Source organism: Cheilinus undulatus, linkage group 6, assembly GCF_018320785.1.
Source record: "Cheilinus undulatus linkage group 6, ASM1832078v1, whole genome shotgun sequence".
Classification (NCBI taxonomy): domain Eukaryota; kingdom Metazoa; phylum Chordata; class Actinopteri; order Labriformes; family Labridae; genus Cheilinus; species Cheilinus undulatus.
In genome coordinates this window covers 1,426,125-1,452,213 of record NC_054870.1, presented here as the reverse complement: position 1 = coordinate 1,452,213, position 26,089 = coordinate 1,426,125, and the positions used below count along the sequence as shown (strand labels likewise).

The following is a 26,089-nucleotide window of genomic DNA, read 5'->3' as shown; positions in this document are numbered from 1 at the left end:
ATTACATATCCAAGTAGAGGACATTGAAATTAGGCCAATTACATTTTCAAATGATGTTTATTTTTTGACAATGTTAACAACTTGAAAGGTACACAGAAATGTACAATTCAACACATAAAATACACCAGTATTAGGCACGATTACATTTCATTGTTTGTAATCATATAATTAATGCTCAGGCAAACCAAAAAAAAAAAAATCATTTAAATTGACTGAAACTGTCAAATTATTTGCTAGCCTGTATGCCATTTAATAATTTAGTCTTTAACTTCCCTTGGGATTAATTTAATATCTATCAGTCTATCTGCTATATTTCATAATTTCTAAACTTCTGCAGCAGACGGGATGATGAGTCAGGAACCCAGTGGTAAGGTGGATGGGAGTAGAAGTAACCCCCTGTAAAAAAATAAGAAGTTTTTTGATTATCATCTGTGAGAAACTGCTTGGAAACACTGGTATGAAAGTTATGTTAATAACTAAGAGGAGCTCTCATGCAGTACACATTATGTCATGAAAAGTAAAGTGAAAAAAAAGATGCAAGAAAAAACCTCTTCTACCCCACAATCTTTGTGCTTGGTATGTTAGAATACACTGCACTGATGTTCTTTTGCTTGGATGCACATACAGCAGTTGCCTAACCCTGCCAACTTTAAGACCTTATCACATTTGAAGATGAAAGCATGGCTGATAGTGAAAAAAAATCCTGAGCCTGAACTTTTTCCCGGGTGGGGGTAGTATAAATTCGAAGGCCAATAGCAACAAAAGTACTGGATCTGACTGCAATACAGTAAAAGTTAATGGTCACAATGTTATGGGGGCATGTGGGGCTTCTTCTAGCTGTTGTACAATAACATTTGATTAGCAACCATTCATTAAAGCAGGGCTGTGCGTAAACTTTTTTTTGCCCATAGCACTGGTGCTACAGATGTTGACAATCTTGTAGCACAGAACCCAAAACCTGTAGCACAATATATAAAATGTTTGTTACAGCTCTAAAACCAAGTACGTTCAGTACTGAACTTAGCCAGACCGCTTGGGGGAAATGACCTGCAAAGGCTGCAGTCCTCCTTTTTGCATCTGTTTAACTATGCCACTATTCATTTACTAACTTCATTTTTTTGTAATTATCTTGCAGCATGTATGTTACAGAAAAATGTCTCTTTATACTTTGCAACATGTCAAATCAATAACTTTTGAATTATTTACAGAAATTACTCTGACTTACTTGAGGGGGCTGTATCACTGGCAGAGGTCCTTTCAGCTTGGGAAGTGAGTGGAATTTCTGCTTTTGATGCCTCCAACATTAGTTCCTTCTTATTTCTCATAGCCCAGTGCATTGACTGCAAACAGATGATACATTTTATTACCAGGATTTTAAAATGATACATATAAATCTATACCAGATACAGACATTACATACAGTTTTTACTGTGTCCTTCAGGGCTTGCCAGTCATGAAATGGAATAGCAACACCACTTCTTTTCCAAAGGTCGTAGTTTTTTCTTTTGTTATGATCACATAAAACATCTTTTGCTTCCTGCAGCTTTTGGAAATCTGCCACTGTGGAGGAAAAAAGAAAAGTTGCCAAGATGGGTTATGCCTATATGATATATTAGCAGAGCTGAATACTATGAATCCTTTGGGATAAGATAAATATCCTTGAAGTAAAGACATCACATAAAAGGGATTGTTTCTAAAAAACCACAATACTGAGCCCTTACAGTTTAAAAATAAAATGCTTTAAGGTAGCTGAGATGATCTGGAAATTCTTTGTGTAAAAGAAGGAAAGTTGGAACCGGTAATGTAATTCTAAGGTCATGTCAACAAGTGTAACACAAAGCGTGCCTGAATCAGAAATTATTATTTTTTTATATTCCACTAAAAGCCTTGCTCATATATTTCCATGCATACCTTAAATGTACTGTTTATACAGTTGAAATTCTGGAATTTTGGTCCATTCATCCTGGCAAAACTGGTTCAACTGGTTCAGCTCTGCCCACTTTTTTTCTATAGGATTGAGACCAGGGCTTTGTGATTGCCACTCCAAAACATTGACTTTGTTGTCCTAAAGCCACTTTGCAACTAATCTGGTGGTATGTTAAGGGTCATTGTCCATTTGGAAAACCCACTAGCACCCAAGCTTTAACTTCCTTGCTGATGTCTTGAGATGTTGCTTCAATATTTCTACATAATGTTCTTTCCTAATAACATCATGTAATAGGGATGCAATGATTTGTCACCGTTGTCTACAATAATCGATGATGACTTCTGTTGCTGACAAATTTTATTGTTGATGATTCATTTGTTGTGCCCACGCCATGCACCTTTGCTCCATGCAACGTGTTGCTATTGTGTTTGCAAAACGTTTTCTCAAGCTGAGATGCTTCGGAGTGAGCCATCTGTCATTCATACTATCTCTGTCAAGAGTTGCACATGCTCAACAGCAATCATCAGGAAAAGAAAAACAGAGAGAAATGGCGGCGCCTGATGCAACATCTGAATGGTTCAAAAAGAATAACTGCTTGTAAAATATGTAAAGCAAACCTTACATATCACAGCAGCACATCGGCAATGTGTTTTTACTTTCAGCACTCGCGAATGTTGGTGATCCACAGGCCCTGGCTTTGAACATTATCGTAACACTACAGAGCTGCAGAAAGAACCACACACCTTTCCCTTTTTATTTCTAACTCAATAATATAACGTAACAGTGGCATTTTTTCCATTTTCTACCTCTGATGTTAACACGTTACAGAGGGAGTGATGCACATCATCTCTTTTACTACTTAATACTTAAACAGTGGAGCGAACTCTAACCAACATACAATAATTAGGCTTTACATTTGTAAAAGAAAATAATTCAACCTTACAATTATGTTAAAAGCCAAGACAAAAATATTGCTTAAAATAAAAGTTTAATAGTAAAAGCAATAAAGTGTTATTAAATACATTTTTTAATGACGAGCTCTGACTTATTTTCTTCATTTTTAGTTTGCACATGTTTGCAAGTACATGAAAGGTCGTTTTTTCAGCTGTTGTTAGGGCTGGACAATTAATTGAAATTTGATTGTGATTTCAATTTTGGCTTCTCACGATCATAAAAACATTATAATCGAAGAAAAATGATTAATGTGCCGAACGGCGCAGCGTGTACGCAAGTTCCTACTAGGGCTGGGTATTGCCACTGTTTTCCTGAATCAATTTGATTCTGATTCTCAAGGCCCCAATTTGATTCGATTCTCTGATTCTCGATTTGATTCAGTTCAATTCATGTAGAGATATTTTAGTAAAAAATCCTATGTTGCTTCTACATTTCAGAGATTCTTAGAGAACTTTAGCTGGAAATAGTACAAACAATGTTCCAACTAGGCACATTATTAAAAAAATTCAGGGTTTGCATCAAAAATTGACCCTAAACTAGTAGTACTTACATCACTATTTTACCTCCATGTGGCCCATCCTGATTATGGTCTTTTTCGTTCAGTTTGCCTCTGTCTTTTTAGTGTTTAAATCCATAATGCAGTCAGGTTTAGAGGTTCCTTCAGTGGAGCAGAGCTGCCAGGCTCCATCAATTAGACACAGTTATGAGCACAGATCTGGTTATCCAACAGCCATGCTCTACGGGGTTTGGAAAAAGAAGTCAGGGTCGGGAGTTCAAGTTTTGTGCCTGGTATTTGGTTTCAGGTCTGGGACGCACGAAAAATGGCAATTAACATCTCTTGACAGACCTGGACAAGCAGAGGTGTCAAGTAACTAAGTACAAATACTTTGTTACCTTACTTAAGTAGAAATTTTGGTTATTTACACTTTACTGGAGTAAATATTTTTCAGCTTACTTTTTACTTCTACTCCTTACATTTTCAATTAATTATCTGTGCTTTCTACTCCTTACATTTTAAAAATAGCCGCGTTACTGCTATTTCATTTCAGCTTGTTTTCATTCCGTCATCGTTCAAAAAAACACAAATAAAGAACCCAGAAACCTATCCAGATAAATCGCGCCATCAAGTAAATTTGATTTTGGTTGGATGAGAAGTATAAACAATACCATCTAGACAACCTATCGGTTAGTACGCAAACCATCACACCTGTGCACAACACAAATCTTGTCACACTCCAGCAAGGAAATAACAGACGTATGTAGCCTTGTACGAAGATGTCTGTGGCAGAGACTCAAGAGAACTGGAGTGAAATGTCCCAACAAAACATCAGCGAGGAGGCTGGTAGTACACATATACACCGCGTTACACATTATTACGCCAACAATGTTTTTCTCTGATTTTCTAAATATCAATGCAAATGACAGTCATAATATTTTTCAAGTCATCAACAGTTAGAGTATAATTCAAATGTTTTTGAACAAACTTCATAATGATAACTATTATTTCTTTTAAAATAAAAACCTCAAAATGCACTTTTCCACATGCTCCACATTATTAAGCAGGCCACAGGTTTCAGCAATATGGGAAAGAAAAAGGATCTCTCTGCTGCTGAAAAGTGTCAAATAGTGTAATGCCTTGGACAAGGAATGAAAACACTCGATATTTCAGGAAAAATTAAGCATGATTATCGAACTGTGAAGAAATTTGTGGCTGATTCAGAGCACAGAGGGGTTTGTGCAGATAAAAACATAATGAGGAAGGTTTCTGATGGACAAATACATCATTAAGAGAGCAGATGCTAAAATGCCATTACAAAGCAGCAAACAAGTATTTGAAGCTGCTGGTGCCGCTGGAGTCCCACCAACTTCAAGGTGTAGGATCCTCCAGAGGCTTGCAGTCGTCTATAAACCTACTATTCAGCCCCCCCTAACCAGTGCTCACAAGCAGAAATGGTTGCAGTGGACCCAGAAATACATGAAGACTCATTTTCAAACAGTCTTGTTGACTGATGAGTGCCATGCAACCCTGGATGGTCCAGATGGAGGAGTAGTGGATGGTTGGTGGATGGCCACCATGTCCCAATGAGGCCGGGACATCAACAAGGAGGGGGCGGAGTCATGTTTGGGCCGGAATCATGAGGAGAGAGCTGATAGGCCCCTTTAGGGTCCCTGAAGGTGTGAAAATGACCTCGGCAAAGTATATAGAGTTTCTGACTGACCACTTTCTTCCACGGTACAAAAAGAAGAGCAGCGCGTTCTGTAGCAAAATTTTCTTCAAGCATGACAATGCTCCATCTCATGCTGCAAAGAATCCCTCTGTGTCATTGGCTGCTATGGGCATAAAAGGAGAGAAACTCATGGTGTGGCCCCCATCGTCCCCTGACCTCAACCCTACTGAGAACCTTTGGAGCATCCTCAAGCTAAAGATCTATAAGGGTGGGAGGCAGTTCACATCAAAACAGCAGCTCTGGGAGGATATTCTGACATCCTGCAAAAAAAATTCTAGCAGAAACTCTCCAAAAACTCACAAGTTCAATGGATGGAAGAATAGTGAAGGTGATATCAAAGAAGGGCTCCTATGTTAACATGGAACTTGTCCTGTTAAGATGTTTTTGATTGAAATAGCTTTGATTTCAGTAAATATGACCCCCTGATGCTGCAATTTCTACAAATGACCATTTTCAGTTCTTTACAACCTATAAAATGTTTTAAAAAGCTGTTGCGCTTAATAATGTGGAACAGTGCATTTTGAGATTTTTAATTTTTAAAAAACATTTTTTGTCATTATGAAGTTTGTTCAAAAACATTTGAATTATGCTCTAATGGCTGACTTGAAAAATATTCTGTCATTTGCATTAATATTTAGGAAAATCAGAGAAAAATATCATTTGCATAATAATGTGGAACGCGGTGTATGGTTCTTGAATGTATTTGCATTGTACTAAATTATGTTCATTGTCAATGGGCAAAAATGCAGCATAATGGCCTTTAGACACATGTTTTTGGGGAGATGGGGTAATGCACTATAGGCCCCTGTGGCGCGGTGTAAACCTTTGTCCTTAATGCCCCCTCCCCCACATTACTTTTACTTTTACACTTAAAGTAGTTTTGAAACCAGTACTTTACACTTTTACTCGAGTAAAAAGCTTGAGTTGATACTTCAACTTCTACAGAAGTGATTTTAAACCCTAGTATCTATACTTCTACCTGAGTAATGAATGTGTATACATCTGACACCTCTGTGGACAAGGCAACAGAATTTGCCATGGAGCGCTTCAGAGCAGCCCCAACAGGTTGATGCTCGGTATGTCAGGGATGGACTATCAAACGTTAAATATAATTCTACTTTAATTAACTATTTTACGTGTGGATGATGTGCAAATTCCCGGTCAATATGATCAATATAAGAAGATTATGCAGGCTCAGATAGTGTAGAAACCATACCCTGAAAAAATTGTCCTTATTACCTGATGGCAATGAAAATGATAATAGTTTGGTAAGTAAACAAATTATATAAGCACATAAAATAGATAGCTTATAGCTTTTCAGTACTAGCATGCCAAGTCCGCTTATTTAAAGCGACTTGTTTTTCTGTAAAGTTGCATATAAATATTGGTAGTCATGGGTCACGTTTTTTTGGGCTTGTTTCTAAAGTGTAGTTGCTTATTTGGGCTTGTTTCCAGCTCCATATGATAAGTTGTCAAGCAGATATTTTCAATGTGTTATCTAAACGTAGGATAGTTTGTCTTGACTGTTCCCTCTGTCCCTCCCCTTTCCCCATACACTCACACAGGAGACAGCAGAATTTTTTCCCACCTGCATCCTGCTTCTATTGAGGCTTTTCCATTACATGGCGCGGCTTGGCTCGACTTGGTTTGACTTGGCAGCCCAGCGCAGCAGGGGGTTTGCTTTTCCTCCAGAGCTACCCGTTAGAGGGTGCTTCTAGAGCTTATAACGCAGTTTTAAGCCCTCCTCGATCTCTCTTCACTGTCTGATCTGAATGACTTTACATCGTTTTGAAGCAAAATTCAAACTGTAGACCGACAGTGCTGCAAGCTGCTCTTTTAACTTTCTCCCTCTCACTCTCTCCCCGGCTCTCTTTTCCTCTCTCTCTCTATCCACGTTTAGTAAATAAACAATAATTCACACTCATCGTCAAAAGGAGAGAATTTTCCTGCTTACAAGTTAAAGAACAGTCTCCTAATTATTGATTTGTGGGTCTCTAAAGAGCAGAAAATGAACACAATCATATTTTTGGATTGGGCAGTAATGCTTTAATAGTGCCAGTTCATGAATTTAAGACGGACTCCGTCATGGGCGAAATGTTTCAAACATCTCCAGCATTGTAGTTTTTAAAAGTCTAAAACTGTCCATAAGAAGGGGATAGGGGCGGACTTTGGTTATTAGTAGGTACAGACAAAGGTGTATTCCTGGTCCTTCCTGATTTCAGAGTGAGAATCCGTGCGCAACTATCTGACCGTAGTAGGAGCATAGAAATCTCAAGTTTTAGTCTTGTGTCATAAATATATATAAGTCATACAGTGAATGCTTACACTGCTGTAACAGAGTTATGGACAGCTGGAGCAGAGGTAGGAATAAGGAGCTCAAGTTGCCATCAAGGCTCTGACCTTGATGGCAACGAGTACTAGCCAATCAGAGGCAGAGCAGGGCAATCTGTTGTTTTTCTGTTAAGGAAAACGTCAGTGACGTTTAAATGAAAAGTATGACGGATGGTGGACTGTAGAAGAGTTTTTCTGAGCAACAATGTCTGGGACAAAGTGTGAGTTCAGGATGATATTTATTTGTGTGCAAATTTTAATTATCAGAGGTTTGCTGTGTATAATATACTTGGTACACCAGTCTATATTTGATATCCCATCTACTTTCTATTGTTAAATAATGTGAAAAGGTGGTTTAACTACATCTTGTGGTCATTGTCCTGAAGCTCAGGGGGGAGAAAAATAAACTGTACCGTGGGTACAGTTTTGCAAAATTGTGCACAGTTTACCAATGTGGCTCACAGTTTACAATCTATCCCCATGGATTCTTCTCTCTCTGGAACCTAGGGGGGCTCCGTAGCAAAAGTGGCTTGTTTTGGGATTGTTTTCACAGGTCTGGTTGCTTATTTGTCTCGCGAGATCTGGCAACATTGCTAGCATGTAGCAGTTGTGCATTACATCTAAAGTGATGGCGATTGTTTTAGATGTAATGCACAACTGCTACATGCTAGTACTAGGTTATTAGGACAATTTTTTCAGGGTATGGTTTCTACACCACCTGAGCCTGCATAATTGTCTTAGATTGATCATATTGACTGGGAATTTGCACATCATCCACACGTAAAATGTTCAATTGTTTAGACCTTTATTCTTCACTTCATTTGGAACTATAAAAGTCATAAAATTGACTCTGCAAACCAAAACATGTTGGTGGTCTTGCTCTTCCTGATTTCTGAACATACTCATCACATTTACCTGCTCCTGCATCTTCCAGGTTTTTGTCAGGGTGGCATGCCAGGGCTCGGATCTTGTATTCGTTGAGAATCTGTTCAGTCTGAAAGGCAAAAGATAAAACACGTTTTAGTTTGGTTTATTAGCCAATTGACACTACCAAGCAAAACACACCTTTGGAGCCAGAGCTAGTCTCCAAGTGATTTCACATCTGTGTGGAGGAACTAAAAACATGCATACAGACAAAAACAGAATGCAAACAACTGAAAACAATAAAACTTGTGGATGTTTAGCTTTCATGTCCATACCTACACAGCAGAGCAACTTCTGCTGCATTCATAGTGGATATGTGGACTAGGGCTGCAACGATTCGTCGACATAATCGTTTGTGTCGACTATAAAAATTTGTCGATGCGGGAATTCAAGTGTTGACGCGTCGTATTACTGTTTTTTAGATTAGTAAAATCTAGTACCGGCCGGTAACGACTCATCTGTACTTGCAGTTCACTAAAGGAAGTGCTGGGGGCAGTATCGCTCCCACTGTTTACATCATTCACAGAAACTAAGAAGAAGTTAAGCATGGCGGAACACACCAAAAAGCAGACCCAAAGCTTCTAAAGTTTGGGGACATTTTACAGAAAACAAATTGGTGAAACAAGTCAACTGCAAACTGTGTCAAGTCAAACTCTCGTACCATGGCAGCACTACGGCAAGGTACGAACACCTGAAAACGTAAACACACTGTAGCTGCTGTGTCTTCAAATACCGCAAGTGGGCAAGTTTGCAAGTTGCATGAATATCTTTTAGATCTTTTGCATTTAGTTAATGAGCCCTTTGTGCTTCAGGCACGAGGATTAATTCCAGTAGCCTACTTATAATGTTGGTGCCGTACGTTAATCAGTCGGAAAACCACCTTTGATATTTGTTAGGGTAACGTTTTTTTAGTAATGCTATTTAGTGTGCAATTCACTTTAGTTAACAGTTCAATACATTTATATTAGAGGAAAAACAAACCTTGACGATGTAGCAACTTGACATGTCATGTCAATTTGCTTAACCATTAAGTTTTCACAGGTGTGCATGCATAAGAAGGCAAGGTAAAACAGGGATCCAAAACAGTATGCTAAATAGCCATGATTAGTCGACCAATCGTAAAAATAATCACCAGATTAGTCGACATAAAAAATAATCATTTGTTGTAGCCCTAATGTGGACATATTTTGGCTTCCAAAACATCAAAGACAGTACAAACTTAGACAGGAGTCAAGACATTTGTAAGATATGCCACGCCAAAGTGAAATACTCGGACAACATGACAAATCTGAGAGCTAGACATCATAGGGATAGCTTGGTAGCTAACGGCTAATATGAAAGAAGCCTGTTGAAGCCTCCGCTGATTTTTACTCATGTAACCATAAATACAGTCAATACTTTGTTTTATTTGCGAAGACATTTTAGTGTTGTTAAGCATGACGGCTTCCATAATATGACTAAAACACTGGCCCGTCACAACAAGTCTATCAGTCCTTAAAGCCAGACGTGAGGATCAGTCTTCCTCCACAAGCACACTGTCATTACATAAAGACATACACGCTGTTTTACTGTGAAATATAAAATATTTTGGTACATTTACACTATAGTGATTTATTTTTCCACTTTCCTGTTAAAAATCCTGAAAGCATTTTAGTTAATTTCAACAAATGGGAAAAATCCTCATCTTCAGATTGCACAGAGCGTTAAAACGCTAGATGATGCAGAACCATATATTTTATAATACACTATATATTTTTATTTATATACTATTTAATTAATTTTAATACATTAGCTTAATTCAGTTCTGTTATGTTCCATATTAACTAAAATTACATAGTTTGTACATACACTACCGCTCAAAAGTTTGCGATCACTGACAAATTTCTTTGTTTTCCAAAGAAAAACATTTTCATGAAGTTCATAAACAGCTGCCAGCTACTGTCAGTCTTTTGCATTAATCTCCTGTGTCATTTTCTTTCTAAAGGAGGAAGAATGTGTATAAAAGAGCGCAGAGCAAGTCCGCTGATGGCGCATCTCTTCAGTAAGTTAATCCATAAGAGGTGTGCTGTCTTGTGTTCAAGGTAAAGCTTCTAAAGCCCTTGTTTAAACAAATTTCTTCAGTCCCTCCCTGCCGATGCTCTCCCATACTCATATTTAATGATGACTTTTGCGATGAGCATCATCATCAACAAACCAAACACACATGGATTACATTTTAAAACAATGTAAAACTGAGTAAAACTTCTCCAAATGTGGGTGTTTATTTGATCTTAAATGTACCAAAGATAAACACTGTTAAAAGGGCAGAAACAGGTAAATGAAAGCAACAAACTGGCAAAGCAGAACAATTTGTAAAGGAGAGCTGCAGGTGTGAGGCAGGGCTGGTTTTAGCCATTTGGAGGCCCAGGGCAAAGACCAATATGGGGAGCCTCCCCATTTAGCTAAAAGCAATAATACTGAGAGGAAAAAAATAGAAAGCATAACTTTAAGTTAACAGAGTCACAAACTTACAGTAACTGTCCAAATATGAAATATTAATACCCAAACAGACAACCATAATTCATCAGCTCTTTGAAAAGCTTCTTATAGCTCTAAGTTGGCACATTCTGATATTTAAAAAAAACTTTAGTCCAGGTGGAACTTACATAAATAAAAACACATGTTTATTATCTGTGAAATAACCTTCCTTCTGGCACTATACAGATATTTTTATGTAGCTTATTTCATTCCAGTTAACAACACAATAATGCACCAATTCACTGTTTCATTTCAACTATGGATAGATCGATCATCCTAAGCCTGGTTTTGGATTGTGGCTCTCGCAGAAGTATTTTTAAGACAATGTGGCTCCTGGGTAGAATGAGGTTGAGTACCACTGCATTAAATCAACCCAGTCTGTGTTCACATGACTTTTGGACCTCTGAGGCCTTGTTTACTAACATACACTTACCCTTACAACAGTTAAACCTTACACTAACTAACCCTTACTAATCCAGCAAAATCTATGTTCAGACCTGATCCCAATGCAGCCCCCTAACTTGGTTCTTTTAGTAGAGCTCACATGGTCATTCTGGTTAAAAAAAACTGCTGTGGGTGCTCTTGAACTATGTCTGTAATTAATTATTTCACAATGTGTTTATAACTGTATGTTTCTGACACTGTTTTGTGATTATGATATGTAAATCTTGTAAGGTTGATAAGTTATAAGTCAGAGTTGGAGCCATGGGGGGCTTGCACGGCCTCTGCCCACAATATTTTCTCAAAAGCCCTGAATCTTAAAGTTTGGTAAAAGTATATTATTGCTGAGTGATATGACTGATGAATGTAAAAAGAACTAACTTGGTAATGATAAACAGATTAATTAATTAATAGTAGAGTTAAATGTTACCTATGAGCAGTTCACTATTATACTGATATTAAAGTAGCATTAGTGTGATTACCCTGGTGGGGGATTAATAAAAAAGTTTATTTTATTCAGCATAATTTCATTTGTGATTTTCTTAATGTTGTGTGTTAAGTTTAGAATAGCAGCTTCAAAATTGTTGTTTAATTTTTATCTACATTATTTCATTAAATTTACTGATATTGTAACTTCACCTAGGGTGCCAAAATAGCTAGAGCCAGCCCTGGTAGCATCCCTCGGTATATAAACCTATACTATCAGCTGGTTTCTCCATGCTTTATTCTAGGGGTGGGTAAAAAATATCGATTAATTGATGCATCACAATATTTCCCCCCAATTCAATATCGATTCAGCAAATCCTCTGAATAGATTCACCTCCTGGCCAGTGGGGGTCGCTGTGCGTGTGATTCACGTTGTATGGATGGAGGCCGCACTCGACGAAACAACAACCAACCATAACCATGTTATGTGAGGTTTATCACAATTTCCAAGAGGACAGAAATATTATTTAAGTTTACATGCACTTTACTTTTTCAGTGTTTATACAGAACTGGCATGTTTTTTACTTTTGTACTCTATATGCACATATAAGTTATTATTGTGCAAATTTTTATTTTCAGATGTTCTATTGCTCAAAAATGTGAGGTGACTTACCAAATATGTTCACATGGGCATGAAAATAATTATTTAAAAAATTTCAACAGGTTATTTGTGTATTTCTACTTCTTACTGAATCGACATTGAAGCATTTAAATCAATATCGAATTGAATCAATATTGAATCAAATCGCAACCTAAAGAATCAAAATCAAATTGAATCATGAGGTTCTTAACAATACCCAGCCTTACTTTATTCATGAACAACCAGGTTACTGTGGGTCGTAGCCAACACCAAAACAAGCAAAAGAAATTCTGTTCTCGTCAGTAGCTGACCAACTTTTAGCTATGCTCTCTCACTCATCAGCTTACACACCCTTAAGCGGTATACTACTTTGAGATCTGCACCTTCAGACACAAGGTGGTGATGGTGCTTGTAAGGTGTTGCTCCAAGATGGCTGTTGTTCAGCTGGACCTACCAGTCTGTCTTATGATAGATTGCGACCCAAGCTTCCAAAAATTTTCACCAACACATGTGTAGTTAACTGAGTATGTTGCAGTTTGGAGCATAATTGAACCAAAACACCTGAAATAAAAAAAGAAAAAGGACAAAACTGACAGTTTTTATACCCTCTTTTCCCATCATTATGTGTCATTTTTTGCCAACTTTCCAGAGGACTTGTGAAATTCATTGTCATACCCATTTATTGCAAGAAGAGGAAATAAATTAGTTATTGATCAAACATTTATTTACCCAATGTCACAGTAAAACAGGGTTAGAAAGGTATGGATAAATGTCCAGTAAGGACTCAGGTCTTTTGCCACCATTTTTTTTTCAGATGCCTAGTCACGACCCACTGAAAACTGCTCCGCGACCCACCTTTGGGTCCAAACCCACCAGTTGAGAACCAGTGCCCTAAAGTACAATGCAACAGCTGTTACAGGAAGAAATATGGAATCATTCTGTCGCTACGTGCATGTACTGACAGTCATGTGTTGTGAAAGCCAAAGGACTGGTCACTTTCATGTTGTTAGCAGAAGGCTTAGACCTTCTTGTTGTAGAATTTAGTGTTTGTTTTCCACTCAGTACTCAATGCCTTTTAAATTTATGTACGCTACAATACTTCACTCAGAAAATACTTCAGTAAAAGCAGTGATTTTAAAGCTACTCAAAAAATTATAGGTACACAAAAAAACAACTCAATTACAGAAACTTGAGTTTATGTAATTATTTACTTTCCACCCTTGGTTTTCAATTTTTGTTCATGAACGATAACTGTTTGGACACTAATGCGGCCCATTTGTAACTGAAGAACTAATACACACTGTTCATGACTTACCGTTGACAGTTCATCACATCCTAATAACCCGTAGTAATCCTCCATGTCTTCTGTTTGGCTGTTCCAAACTGCTTCCATCACTGTCAAAGGTTTTTGCTTGAGAGCAACTTGAATATCAGCTACGTTATGTCAGAGTTTTTGTCCCGAGAATCACTGATGCCGGAACTCGCTGTGTTACGCTGCGTCAGTGTTACGTTATTTGGCAAACATTAAATCCGATCGCTTTATTTTGTACCTTCGCCTAAGGTGCTAACGTGGACGAAATTGTGTCTGACTGCTTTGAGGGATTATTCTGTTAACAGGAGAGTTGCCATCTTCTTCCTTTTCTTTAACCAATGTGAGGAGGAGCATACCGCCACCTACTGTACAGGAGTGTATAATCTCAAGCTGACACGTAGGGTCCGTTAGAAAAGTCCAAAACATTACCTCCTCAGTTCTTTCCTATCCACTTTTCCTTAACCCCGGTGAAAAACGCCACAAGGTCAAGGACAGGTGGGAGTAAGAGGATAGGAAAGGAGAACAGTGGTGAATATATCCGACTGCACTTTCCCCAGACGGATGTTACGGACGTGACGCGTGTTATTTGTGTAAAGCTACAGTTTAACGTTGATGGACTACAAAAAATCGCATCTACCACTCGGTGCGTTCTCCATGTTGTTATGAACAGCGAATGAAACGTGAAAACCTGGGTGATAAATCTGAGCTCATTAAGATTTTTATATCCTAAAATCTCCTCACGATGAGAAACTGTGACTGTGAATATCCAGAACAGCAGGAACGTTCCTCTAACTTTCTGCAAAGTCAGTATAACTAGATCTTTTATTTCACAACGATATTATGGAGCTAAATACATGCAAAAGTTTTCTTAATTAAAAAAAAAATAAAAAAATAAAAAATAGGCTAATTGATAAAGACGACATTCTAATCCAAGATGCTGCGCTGTGTTCACAGTCTAATATGGAAGTGGGAAACATTCTGTCTTTAAGATTGGGTGATAAACGTAGCAATCTGATATATTGTAATGTTTTGATCAGTAAATAATAGCCAAGAGTTGTCTAAAACAGCTAGTAAAAGCCAACTTTGTCCTCCATTAATTTACTGCTAATTAGGTGAATAATTAGTGTTAGTGTTGAGTCATATCTCAAAGTACTCACGTTTCCTGAAGGCAACATAATTGGGGAATACTCTGAGACTAACAATTCACTACCCTTCTCAGTCAAGACCACGCCCCCACGCCAAAACAGGGCCAATAGTTTGAACCCGAAAAAATACGATCTAAAAGTGAAAAATATCTGAAACCAAAAACAGAAAATTTGAGGGCTTGAGGGGGATGCCCGCTCACAAAGAGCAAAATTTAAACAAAAAACATGGAAGGTGCAAAGGCAGGTGGACGCTCCAAAAAATAAGTATTTTTCCTTTAAGTATATTATAGCCTATAAAAAGCCTTCATCCACTGAGAAAATAGGAAATAAGTGAGGCACGCTTGTTTTTATCTTTGTTTTAAGCTCTGCAAGATGCTGACTTTTAACAAAAAACATAGGGCTGTCCCATTCCTATTTCTACCACTTCAAGCCCTTGCAGCCTTATGAACTCCATCACTTTCCCCGGTGCAGTCAGTTAAGTCAATGAGGGCTCAGGGTTTAGGGAGGAGATTGAGATTCAGTCAGAGAATTAAAACAGCCTTGATCATGGCCAACACTAAAATAGTTCTGGGTCATTTTAATCAGGAACTTTCCTAGGTGAAATGGACTATTCAAATTTGACCCCATTTTACGTGACTTCTATAAAATTGAAATATTGTAAAAATCATAACCAGGTATCCTTTTTTGTCACGCACCATTCAGAAATATAGTATTGGAAGTTTTGACTTTCTGTTGAATTTCTGCTACAATTCTGTGTGTTTTGTTTTTCCAGTAGAAATGTGTGACAGTAGAATCAAGACGGTGGTTCGGCTCACAGCAGCTACTTTCTGTTTATGTGGCTGTCTGCAGTCCTTCAGCTTTCAGCTTCATTATCTCCACCATTAATAATGAAAATAAAATATGTCCATCCCTCATTGTCCTGCATAGAAATCAGTAGTTTTTAACCCGACACGCCAGATGGATGTGTTTCACACATCCATTTGAGAAAGCTTTGATAGGAAATGTTTGAGAAAAGGCAGAGGATTTGAAAAAAAGTGTGATTGGATGAACATTGTCTATCACATCTCTATGGGCCAATAAGAGCAACAAAGCATGTGACGTAGCCGCTATCGAGCTGCGCATGCCCAGCTAGTGAGGAATAGCACGAAACATGGCGATTATAGACATGTCAGTACTCGACTTTTGTCATTTTTGAAAAGAAAACAACTCACTGCTGTTCTTTGTTCTTCTTTTAACCAAGAAATGTTGTCAAGTTCTGATAAAACTGGCGCTTTAGCAGCATCCACGCTACTCTCTTCCTCCATAACTGCACCAGCTCTAGCTGCCGCTTGTTTACGTCACGACTCTGCTGCGCCTGAAAGTATTGCCCCTCGTCGCTGATTGGGCCTGTCACTTTCTAACTGGGTCCAAACGGTTCAGATGGGAGCTTTGCAAGATGGATTCGCCAGGGAAAAACAAGGAAACGGGCGTATCCATCTGCTTTGCAAGGTTAAGTAGTTTTAACATCACCAAAGATATTTCACATGACATCCTCAGTCTTGATCTCGTGAATATCTGCTGCCTTAATAAGCTATGTGCTAGCTAATGAGTAAGTCATTAGGTAATTAGCTTAATGCTAACAATACAATACAAAACAATACAATAAAATAACTTTATTTATCCCTCAAGGGAAATTCATTTGTCTGGAAGTCTTATCTGTTTACGGTAGAATTATAAAGTCTAATTGCTGATGGTATGAAAGATCTTCTAAATCTTTCTGTCCTGCAGTGAAGAGAGAGGAGCCGTCCACCACTGTTGTTTTTTTTGGTCATTTAGGGAGATATGATGTGGATGATCCATGTTCCTCAGAATGGCCTCCACCTTCTTCATTGTGCGTCTCTCCTCCTCATCCTCCAATGAGTTCGGCTTGATTCCGACCACAGAGCCAGCTTTTTTCACCAGTTTGTTTAGACGTCTTGCATCCTTGTGTTTTACACTGCCTCTCCAGCAGGCTGCAGCATAAAACAGAACACCTGCCACCACAGACTGATAAAACATCTGCAGCATCTTACTGCAGATGTCTATTGATCGGAGTCTTCTCAGGCAAAAGAGGCGGCTCTGCCCCTTTTTGTAGATGAAGACTACGTTTTTAGACCAGTCCGACTTATTATCCAGGTGTACACCTAAATATTTGTACAATGTCACCACCTCAATATCCACACCACAAGTGTTCACTGGCTGAAGAGGGGGTTTGGATTTGCATAAATCTATGATAATTTCTTTTGTCTTTGAGGTGTTGAGTAGGAGGCAGTTTTTGTGACTCCAGTCACTGAAGGCATTTATCAGATCCCTGTATTCAGCTTCTTGTCCATTTCTGATACATGCCACGATAGCAGTGTCATCTGAGTATTTCTGGATGTGGCAGGACTCGGTGCTGTATTTGAAGTCTGATGTATACAGTGTAAACAGGAATGGAGCCAGGACTGTTCCTTATGGAGCCCCTGTAATGCTCATTAATGTCCCAGAAACACAGTTTCCCAGCCTGACAAACTGTGGCCTTCCTGTGAGGTAATCTGTGATCGAAGAAACACAGGAAGGATCCACTCCCATTTTTTTCATAAAACTACAATGTCCTCTAAATCTCTGCAGTGCTGCAACCTGCTTGCACAACAGCAAGATGAGAATTTAATCCAAGTCTGCAGGAAAACCCACGATTAAATCATTTTTCTGTTTATTTCTACTATTAGCCATTTTAACTTTCTCATGAGTTATTTCTGTTGGAGTAGATTTGATAAAACTAGCTGAAAACTTGAGGCTGCATGTAAAAACAGAAAAACTTATGCATTTTTTTTTACATTTTTAAATTTCAAAGTTCCTGTGAGAAGTACTGACCACAAAATAAAAGGCTATAATTTATAACTTAAATTTATGATTCTCAAAAGCCAGAAAGATACATTTTTGACTATCTGCCTGTCACACCTGCCACCTGGCAGGCAATAGATGAAACATGCAGCCTTTGAAAAAAGCCAAATAAACATGTCTCAAAGATTTACGGCAAGAAGATACACTATTCTACTTTGTCCACAGGGGGTGCCAAAATTAACACAACCTAAAAGTCCCTCACAGTAACTTTAAACATTCTTTCCCTTCACTTAAAAAACTTTAGCTATATAAACTGAAATATTCAACTCTTCATCATGTGCTAACAGTTGTAATCTAAATTCAAAATAAATCTGCTGTCAGTGGCTCTAACATTGTTGGCGTCTTCTATAATGGCAGAAAACTGGGGGGGCTAGTGCACATACCAATGATGTAGACGTGTTTAGTCAGAGCTCCTCTCTGCGACTAACAAAATCATCTTTATACTGCGTCTTTTCTGCTCATAGACCATAAGTGTATGCATATCCCTAAGAACTCCATCGAACTGAGAATCCAACATGCTGAAGCCAAACATCTCCAGCAAAGCCAAAGCCCCCGACAGCCAAGCTACCAGAGCTGGAGCTAGCACCATCGGTAGCTGTAGCCCTGCTAGCGATTCTCCCACCAAGCCTCCGGATAAAACGTATATGTATAAGACACTGTGCAAAGAGGTATCAGAGTCAGTCCTGCGCTGCATTAACGAATGTTTCGATGCCTTTGAGGCTAAGTTTCAGTCACTTGCAGCCTCACAGGCCAAACTGCAAACCCAGGTGACTAACCAGGAGCAAGCTGCTAGCGATCTTGATGTCTGTGTGCTAGTGCTCAAGGCTAAATGCACCGAGCTGGTGGGACGCCACACTTAGCTCTAAAACAAGGTGCTTGACTCGGAAGCCTGCTCCCAGAAGAACAACATCAAAATTGTGGGGATACAAGAGGGTGAGGAGGAAGGTAGACCCAATGAATTTGTATCCAGACTGATCCTTAAACTGCTTGGTGAGAAACATTTTCCGCGTGCAGTTAAAGTCAACCGGGCACACTGCTCCCTCCAGCCAAAGCCGGCCATTGGCGCCAAACTGCGTACCATCCTGGCACGCATCCACCACTTCCAGGAGGAGTTAATTCTTCACCTTGGCAGACAACAGTCCATGGAGTACAAGGGAGGCAAGGTCCTTATCCTTCTGGATTATACCAGCGAGGTCATGGCTCAGCGCCGCGCCTTCAAACAAGTGCTACAGGATCTGTGTGACAAAGGAATGAAACACACCCTGCGGAACACGCCCAAGCTCTACATTTACCCCCGAGACAGTGGGGCTTCCAAGATCTTTGCGGACCCGATGGAGCCGATGAGGTCCCTGGGAAAAAAAAACGTACAGGAAAGGGATGAGATTCACACACTGACAATCTTTATTTAACACAGATGAGGCAACTATTTGTTCAAAACAGCTGAAGAGCTGCTTGCAGCTTTGGTTCCTCTCTATAAACTGTTCTATACACACGTTACTACAATGACCCATTTTGAACTGCTGCCATGTCCATACAGCCTGCGTTGCTGACACTTGTCACGGTTCCTTAATATGTGACCTGAAATGTGTTTGTTTTCTTTGAGGTGCCGCAGCTGATGGGGACCACTAGGGCCCAGTGCGTTTCTGGGGCTATCAAAGGCTGACTTCCGCCGCGGCCTCTCTCTCTCGCAGACTCCATCTTCCGGCCGGCCACGTTGTAGCCACCGCATTTTTCTTTTGTGCATTCTACATGCACCTCAACACTTACATTTCACTACAAACGTTTTCTTACTGATACTCACTTGCACACATGCACAGACAGCACACAATTCACAATACTGACAACAGAAATATAACCGTTATTATTGTTTTAAAAATAAATGCCCCAAAAGAAAGGGCTTAAATGCTGCCATCTGTGTCCTCCCCTTCTTTTTCTTGCTGCCTTTTGAGCTGGGTCGTAACACACTGTTTATATTTTCTTTACTTAAATAGCTTTATTTCGCGGTATCATATTGTTCATGTTATAATGTTGCAGAGAGGGGGCTAATGGTAATAGTCTAGTTATTTGCCCAGTAGCTCCTTTTGAGATAAATGTGAGATGCTATGTGCCAGGTTCAGGCAGGCACAAGGTGGGGTGGGAGGGACATTGTATGTTTTTCTTCTTTTTTGTTGTTTACTGTTTTTCAAATGGTCAGTGCTGTACTTTATATTACTTGGTTGTATGGGACACCTTTGTCTTATGGAATGGGGGAACATCTCTGTGAAATCATCCAGTATTGATGAACAGAGTAGTAAAATTTGTGAGTTTTAATGTGAATGGATTAAACGGACCTGTCAAATGGAAGAGAGTCCTAACACATTTAAAAAAACTGAAAATAGACATTGCCTTTATACAAGAAACCCACTTAACGACATTGGAGCATAGGAAATTGAAGAGGGATTGGGTAGGGCATGTAATATTGTCATCTTTTAATTCCAAAGCCAAAAGAGTGGCTGTTTTAATAAATAAGAATACCCCTGTAACAACTGGAGAAACTGTTGAAAACCAATACATTTGTTTCGGTTGTCACTTGGTTCGTTTGTGTTCACACTGCAAAAGTCTCTTGCGGTCCAAAGTTGTAAACAAATGCCACGTGCGCTCCAATTCGTCTCTCATTGGTCAGAAACCTTACTTGGAAGGCGGGGGAGTTTCCTTATCTTCATTCATTCATTCAGGTTCTTACCCGCTTTCCACTGGCAAAAACAACAGCCATGGAGCATCAGCAGCGTGTGTGGCCGTTTTTTTTATAGCGTTCATCTGGATAATGGACCAGTGTTCACTAAATCAACAAAACATGCATTTTTTCGACAGTCAAGACTGCATCTGGAAAATAATGTGCTGATGCACTTGTTAAAACGAGGACGTGCCGCCTCACGGAGCCATGCCTCATTTCGCTCAGATAGATCTATTGTTTTTCCGCCTTCTCTTCTTCTTCTGCTGTTGCTGATTCTTCTACTCCTTCTTCTTCTATTGTTTTAACTGATTGGTTGGCAACCGGGCACATTACTGCCCTCACGACTATAGTGTGTACTGCACTTATGAGTCAGTTGTGCCAGTTTCTGAGGTGATTGTGTTCTCTCGGCAAAGGAACCGCTACAGGGCTCGAATGGAAGCGAGCCGAGACCACCCTATTTTGGCGATCTCGGCCCGCTTGTTTTGTCCCGCATCCGAGTGCGATTGCTGTGTTCACATATGTCCAAACAAACCGGACTTTAGGGGGGGGCGCTCACTGTTTCGGAACAACTGCCCCAAACGAGCCAGGTGTGAATACACCCTTAGACTCAAACACTCCCTGAATCATTCTGTACAGCCACAGCATTGAAAAATTCCTCATATCGGCCAATTTCATTATTAAATACAGACTACAAGTTGATCTCCAAGGCCCTGGCTAACAGAATTGGCCAATACCTGCCACAACTAATAAATCCGGACAAGAATGGCTTAATTTCAAAGCGCTCCTCAGCTAATAATCTATGCAGGCTCTTTAATATTATTCATTTAACAAAATCTGAAACAGAACCCAGTAAAGCTGTGGCTTTAGATGTTGAAAAAGCTTTTGATAGGCTAGAGTGGCCATATCTATTTAAAGTGTTAGCCAAGTTTGGGTTTGGCCCATTGTTTATTAATTGGGTTCAAACTCTCTATCATAAACCCCAGGCAAAAATCAGCACCAATGGACAGCTTTCATCAATATTTCCTTTAAGCAGATCGAGTTGACAGGGTTGCCCTTTGTCTCCAGCACTTTTTGTCTTAGCAATCGAGCCTTTAGCCGAGGCAATTAGATAAGATCCTGATATAAAGGGCTTTCAGGTGGGTCAAACAGTTCATAAAATTAATCTCCTGGCAGATGACGTTATTTTATACTTAAAAGACCTGGGTAACTCTCTTTCCAAATTACAAACTATTTTAAATACCTATGGTAGTATTTCAGGTTATAAGGTAAATTTGGAAAAAAGTGAAATTATTCCATTGATGAACTTTGATCACTCCAACCTTAAGCGCACAAATCCATTTAGATGGCCCATGGATGGTATTAAATACCTTGGGATAATTGTAGACAACAACCTCAAAAACCTGTGTAAATTGAATTACCTCCCACTGCTCAGTAAGGTTGAAGGTGATTTACATAGGTGGATGGGTTTACCTCTTACCTTGATTGGCAGAGTTAACTGTATTAAAATGAATGTACAACCAAGGTTGCAGTATTTGTTTTAATCCCTGCCCATTCCATTACCACAGTCATTCTTTAAAAGTCTCAATAGATATGTTAGACAATTTATATGGAACTGTAAAGTGCCCTGGATATCCATGGAAAAATGGGACTATGATTCAGGGGGACTTCGACTATCCAGTTTTAACAAACACTACTTGGCAGCTCAAATGAGGTTCATTTTATCATTCTTTGAGGGCAGTGGCGCCCCCTCTTGGACACAAATTGGACTGCATCCCCTGAAAGAAAAGGTCCACAGTGACTTCATTTACAAGCATAATTCTGGAACTGTAAACAACAGGACAGATAACCCTATACTGAGGCATCTGATTAAAATTTGGTATGAGGTTCACAAAAGTCTTGGATTAAAGGTGGTATTGTCACCTAGAACACCTTTAAAACAAAATGAACTAATACCCATGACTCTTGACAATAACATTCCCGATATATAGCATCGTAAAGGATTCTAACACCTGGAGGACTGCTTTGACAAAGGACTCTTCATGTCATTTGAACAACTGAAAAGGAAATATATCTTATCCAATCAGACCTTTTTCTGTTATCTCCAGATGAGATCCTTCCTGAGAACTAATCTGGGTCCTGAAATGACTTTGCCTGTCATGAATGATGTTGAGAGATTTCTTTACAAGGGGAACACATATAAATTCATTTCTAAAATGTATCACCTGTTGATGAATGAGGGCCCAAAACCAGGTCAGATCTTAATGCTACAATTGATGAACAATCATGGGCAGATTTATGTCAAGACAGGTTATCAGTCACTATCAATGCCTGGTATAGACAGATTAACTATAATGTTCTACATCAATTATACCTTACCCCAGAAAAATTACATTCATTCAGATCTGACCTGTCGGAAATGTGCTTCAGATGTGATACTGACACTTGTTCCTTTCTGCACTGTACCTGGCATTGTATCAAAGTGAGCCCTTCCTTGCATGATATCTGCTCCACTTTAACCAGGATCACAGGAGTTAGTGTTCCACTAGACCCTGAACTGTGTTTACTGGGGAAATTTAGATGCATTTGCAGTTCTCTGAGTAATGCACAACTCAAATTCATGAAAGTTGCTCTATGTGTGGCAGAGAAGTGCATTGCAGTGTCGTGAAAATCTGATTCACCCCTTATCATTGGCAGGTGGTCTTTCGAGATGAATAGTTGCATCCCCCTGGAAAAATCACATTATGTCTCAGAAAACAATCTAACACTTTTTTTTTTTGAAAATTTGGCAGCCGTATTTAGACCATATCGATGCATCTCTTACACCAGGTACTTAATATAGTTGTATGTATTGACATTGTACACATTGCCTTGTTACTGCGCCAGGTATATTGTGGGGTTCTACAACTATCACTCTAAGGGGGAATGAGTGTGTGGTAACAGGGGGTTTCTGAAATATCTCAGTTTAAAGATGGGCAATTATTTTCCTAATTATTTCATTTGAAGTTAGGCAGTTGCACTATAAAAATGACAAAATTGAGACGGCTTTAATTTTGAAATATTACATCAGATTGCCTTGTTGCTGTGCCAGATATATTGTGGGGTCTCCAACTATCACTCTAAGATGGAATGAGTGTGTGGAAACAGTGGGTTTCTTAAAAATTTCAATTAACAGATGGTCAATTATTTTCCTAGTTTCATTTTAAACAGAGGCAGTTGCACAATGAAAACTTTGTTGTAGATTCACCAAATTATTTGTGCAGGTGCGGCTTGGGGAGATCTACAAAAAAGCCTCTTGGGCCGACACTATCTCCAACAGGAAATCCGCCATTTTGAATAAATATGCAAAAAGGGGCTGTTTTTGGCCTTTTTCAAGGGTCCTAACTGAATGAACTCGTCCGAGGGATTTCATCCGATTGACTTGTACTACAGCACAGAGCTAGAGGAGACATGGCTGATGAAAAGTTATTCGGGGTTTTCTCATTAGTCGAAAGGTGTGGCCATGGCAAGCCCTCAAATTTGCATATGTCTCAGGAAGTAGTTCATAACTCAGCCATTAAGTGTCTAATTGGACTCATATTGCTCAAGTATATTGACGGTCATGGCCTGCATCCATTGATATGGTCAGATTTTTTACAGACCAAAGCACCACCTAGTGGTGACAGGAAATGTCAAGGTTTATGGTGCAAGCTATAGTTGAAAATCTATCCAAGATATCCACTTCAAATTTGTGTCAGGAAGGACTAAAGAAGTGGATTTAGCTTTGTGAAAAATAAAACTGACTTTTCGTCAGAGGACGTGGCCTTGGCGGGGCGACAAAGTCAAGAGTTGCCATTTTGTCTCGCCAAAAAATGTTTAAACAGTCATAACTCTAGTATACATGGTCATATCTGAGACAAATTTCATGTGCTTGATAGCAGTCCAGGCCAGAACACATCCACATACTTTAAATTTTGAAAAATTGTACAGCGCCACCCTCTGGTAACAGAAAGTCACTACTCCTGAATTTCACATCGCAGAACCTACATGGTTGGTCAAATCATGCTGAAATATCACTCAGACTGTTCCCAAGGAGCTGGCCTTACACATATACAATGGTCAAATGTCTACTTTAAAGGGTGTGGCCATTGCATTTTTTTGTTCACCATGAAACAGGAAGTAGATTTTTCAAGTGGTTGTAACACATGTAGGGCAGTGAAACTTGACAAAAAAAAATCTCATTGGTATTCCAAGACAATTGATATTCATTTTGTAGGTGGGCATGGCCTATTGAGTCAATAGTGCCCCCTAGAACCTTTCAAAAATTCAGCCCCCCAGCAGGTTTAACCTAGAATTTTTGAACATGTGTGGGCAGATGCCTCATGTCAGGGCGCACAAAAAATCCTCTTAGAACCATATCGTAAGTCAAACAGGAAGTCAGCCATTTTGAATTTTTTGGTAAAACGAGGCATATTTTAGGGGTCATATTTGAATGAACTCGTCCAAGGGCGTTCATCCAAACTACTTCATCTTTGGTGCAGAGCAACAAGAGATGTCTTAGGTCAAAAGTTATTCGGGTTTTTCTCATTAGTCGAAAGGCGTGGCCATGGTGGCCCCTTAAATGAAATGCTTCATCATGTGATAAAAGTGGCAGGTGCTCACTGAAAAGTTTCAATTATTACAAGATTGGCCAAATCCTGCTGAAATTAGCCCAGAGACATCCCTCAAGGTTGTTTTTACTCAAATTTGAAGGTCAAGAGTCCTTACCTAAAATGGTGTGGCAGTGACAATTTTTCATCGCCATGTAACAGGAGGTAGAATTATCTAGGGCTTACAAAACTTGTAAAGCCATGAAACTTGGCAGAAAAATGCCCTGTATTAAAATGAGATGATTTATTGGATGATTGTTGGTGGGTGTGGCTTTTTGGCTCAGTGGCGCCCCCTACAATTTTTTGAAAATTCAGCCCCTGCAGCAGGTTTAACCTAGGATTTTGAAAATTTTTGAGCTTATACATAATTTTAAGTTCTACAAAAAAGCCTCTTAGATCCATGCTGTAAAACAAACTGGAATTTCGCCATTTAAATTTTTGTGGTCAATATTCAGCAAATTGCAGACTTCACAATTTTCAAAATTCCTCTTCAGGAATTCATCCAAACACCTTCATGTTAAGGATATTGTAAGAAAAAAAATTATTGGAAGTTTTTCATTACTCAAAGGGGCGTGGCCATGGTGAATTTTTCTTCCCCATAATAAGGAAGTAGAGTTATCCTGGGCTTAGAAAACTTGTAGAGACGAAACCTGGCACCACAATTCACAGTTGGAAGCTCAGATGACTGCCCTTTGTGTTTTGGGTGGGCATGGAATATTGGCTCATTTGCACCCCCTACAATATTTAAAACACAATCATCCCCAGCAGTGCATATTACCTAGGTGTTTGAAAATACTTAAGCATATCTGCCATCTCAGTACCTTTAAAGAAGCCTCTTGGACCCAAATTGTAAAACAAATGCAAGTCCATTTTTGTCATTTTCCATGTTGAAATGTTTAAAACTCTGTCCTCTCTTAATGGAACCAAAATTAAGGTTATCCTTCCATCTTTTGATGATCCACAGTATTGCAACACAATTAGGAACAGGGTCCAAACAGAAACCAA

General features: G+C 39.1%; 1 protein-coding gene across 1 annotated transcript; it reads right to left on the bottom strand.

The window, feature by feature from the left end:
- Positions 1-38: 38 nt before the first annotated feature.
- dnajc12 (DnaJ (Hsp40) homolog, subfamily C, member 12) lies at positions 39-14,019 on the bottom strand. Its single transcript, XM_041789847.1, has 5 exons — positions 13,704-14,019; positions 8,356-8,434; positions 1,421-1,560; positions 1,226-1,340; positions 39-396 (listed from the first exon to the last, which is right to left on the bottom strand). Exons 1-5 carry the CDS (start codon positions 13,779-13,781, stop codon positions 308-310), a joined length of 501 nt encoding a protein of 166 aa, XP_041645781.1. The 5' UTR covers positions 13,782-14,019; the 3' UTR covers positions 39-307.
- Positions 14,020-26,089: the final 12,070 nt, after the last annotated feature.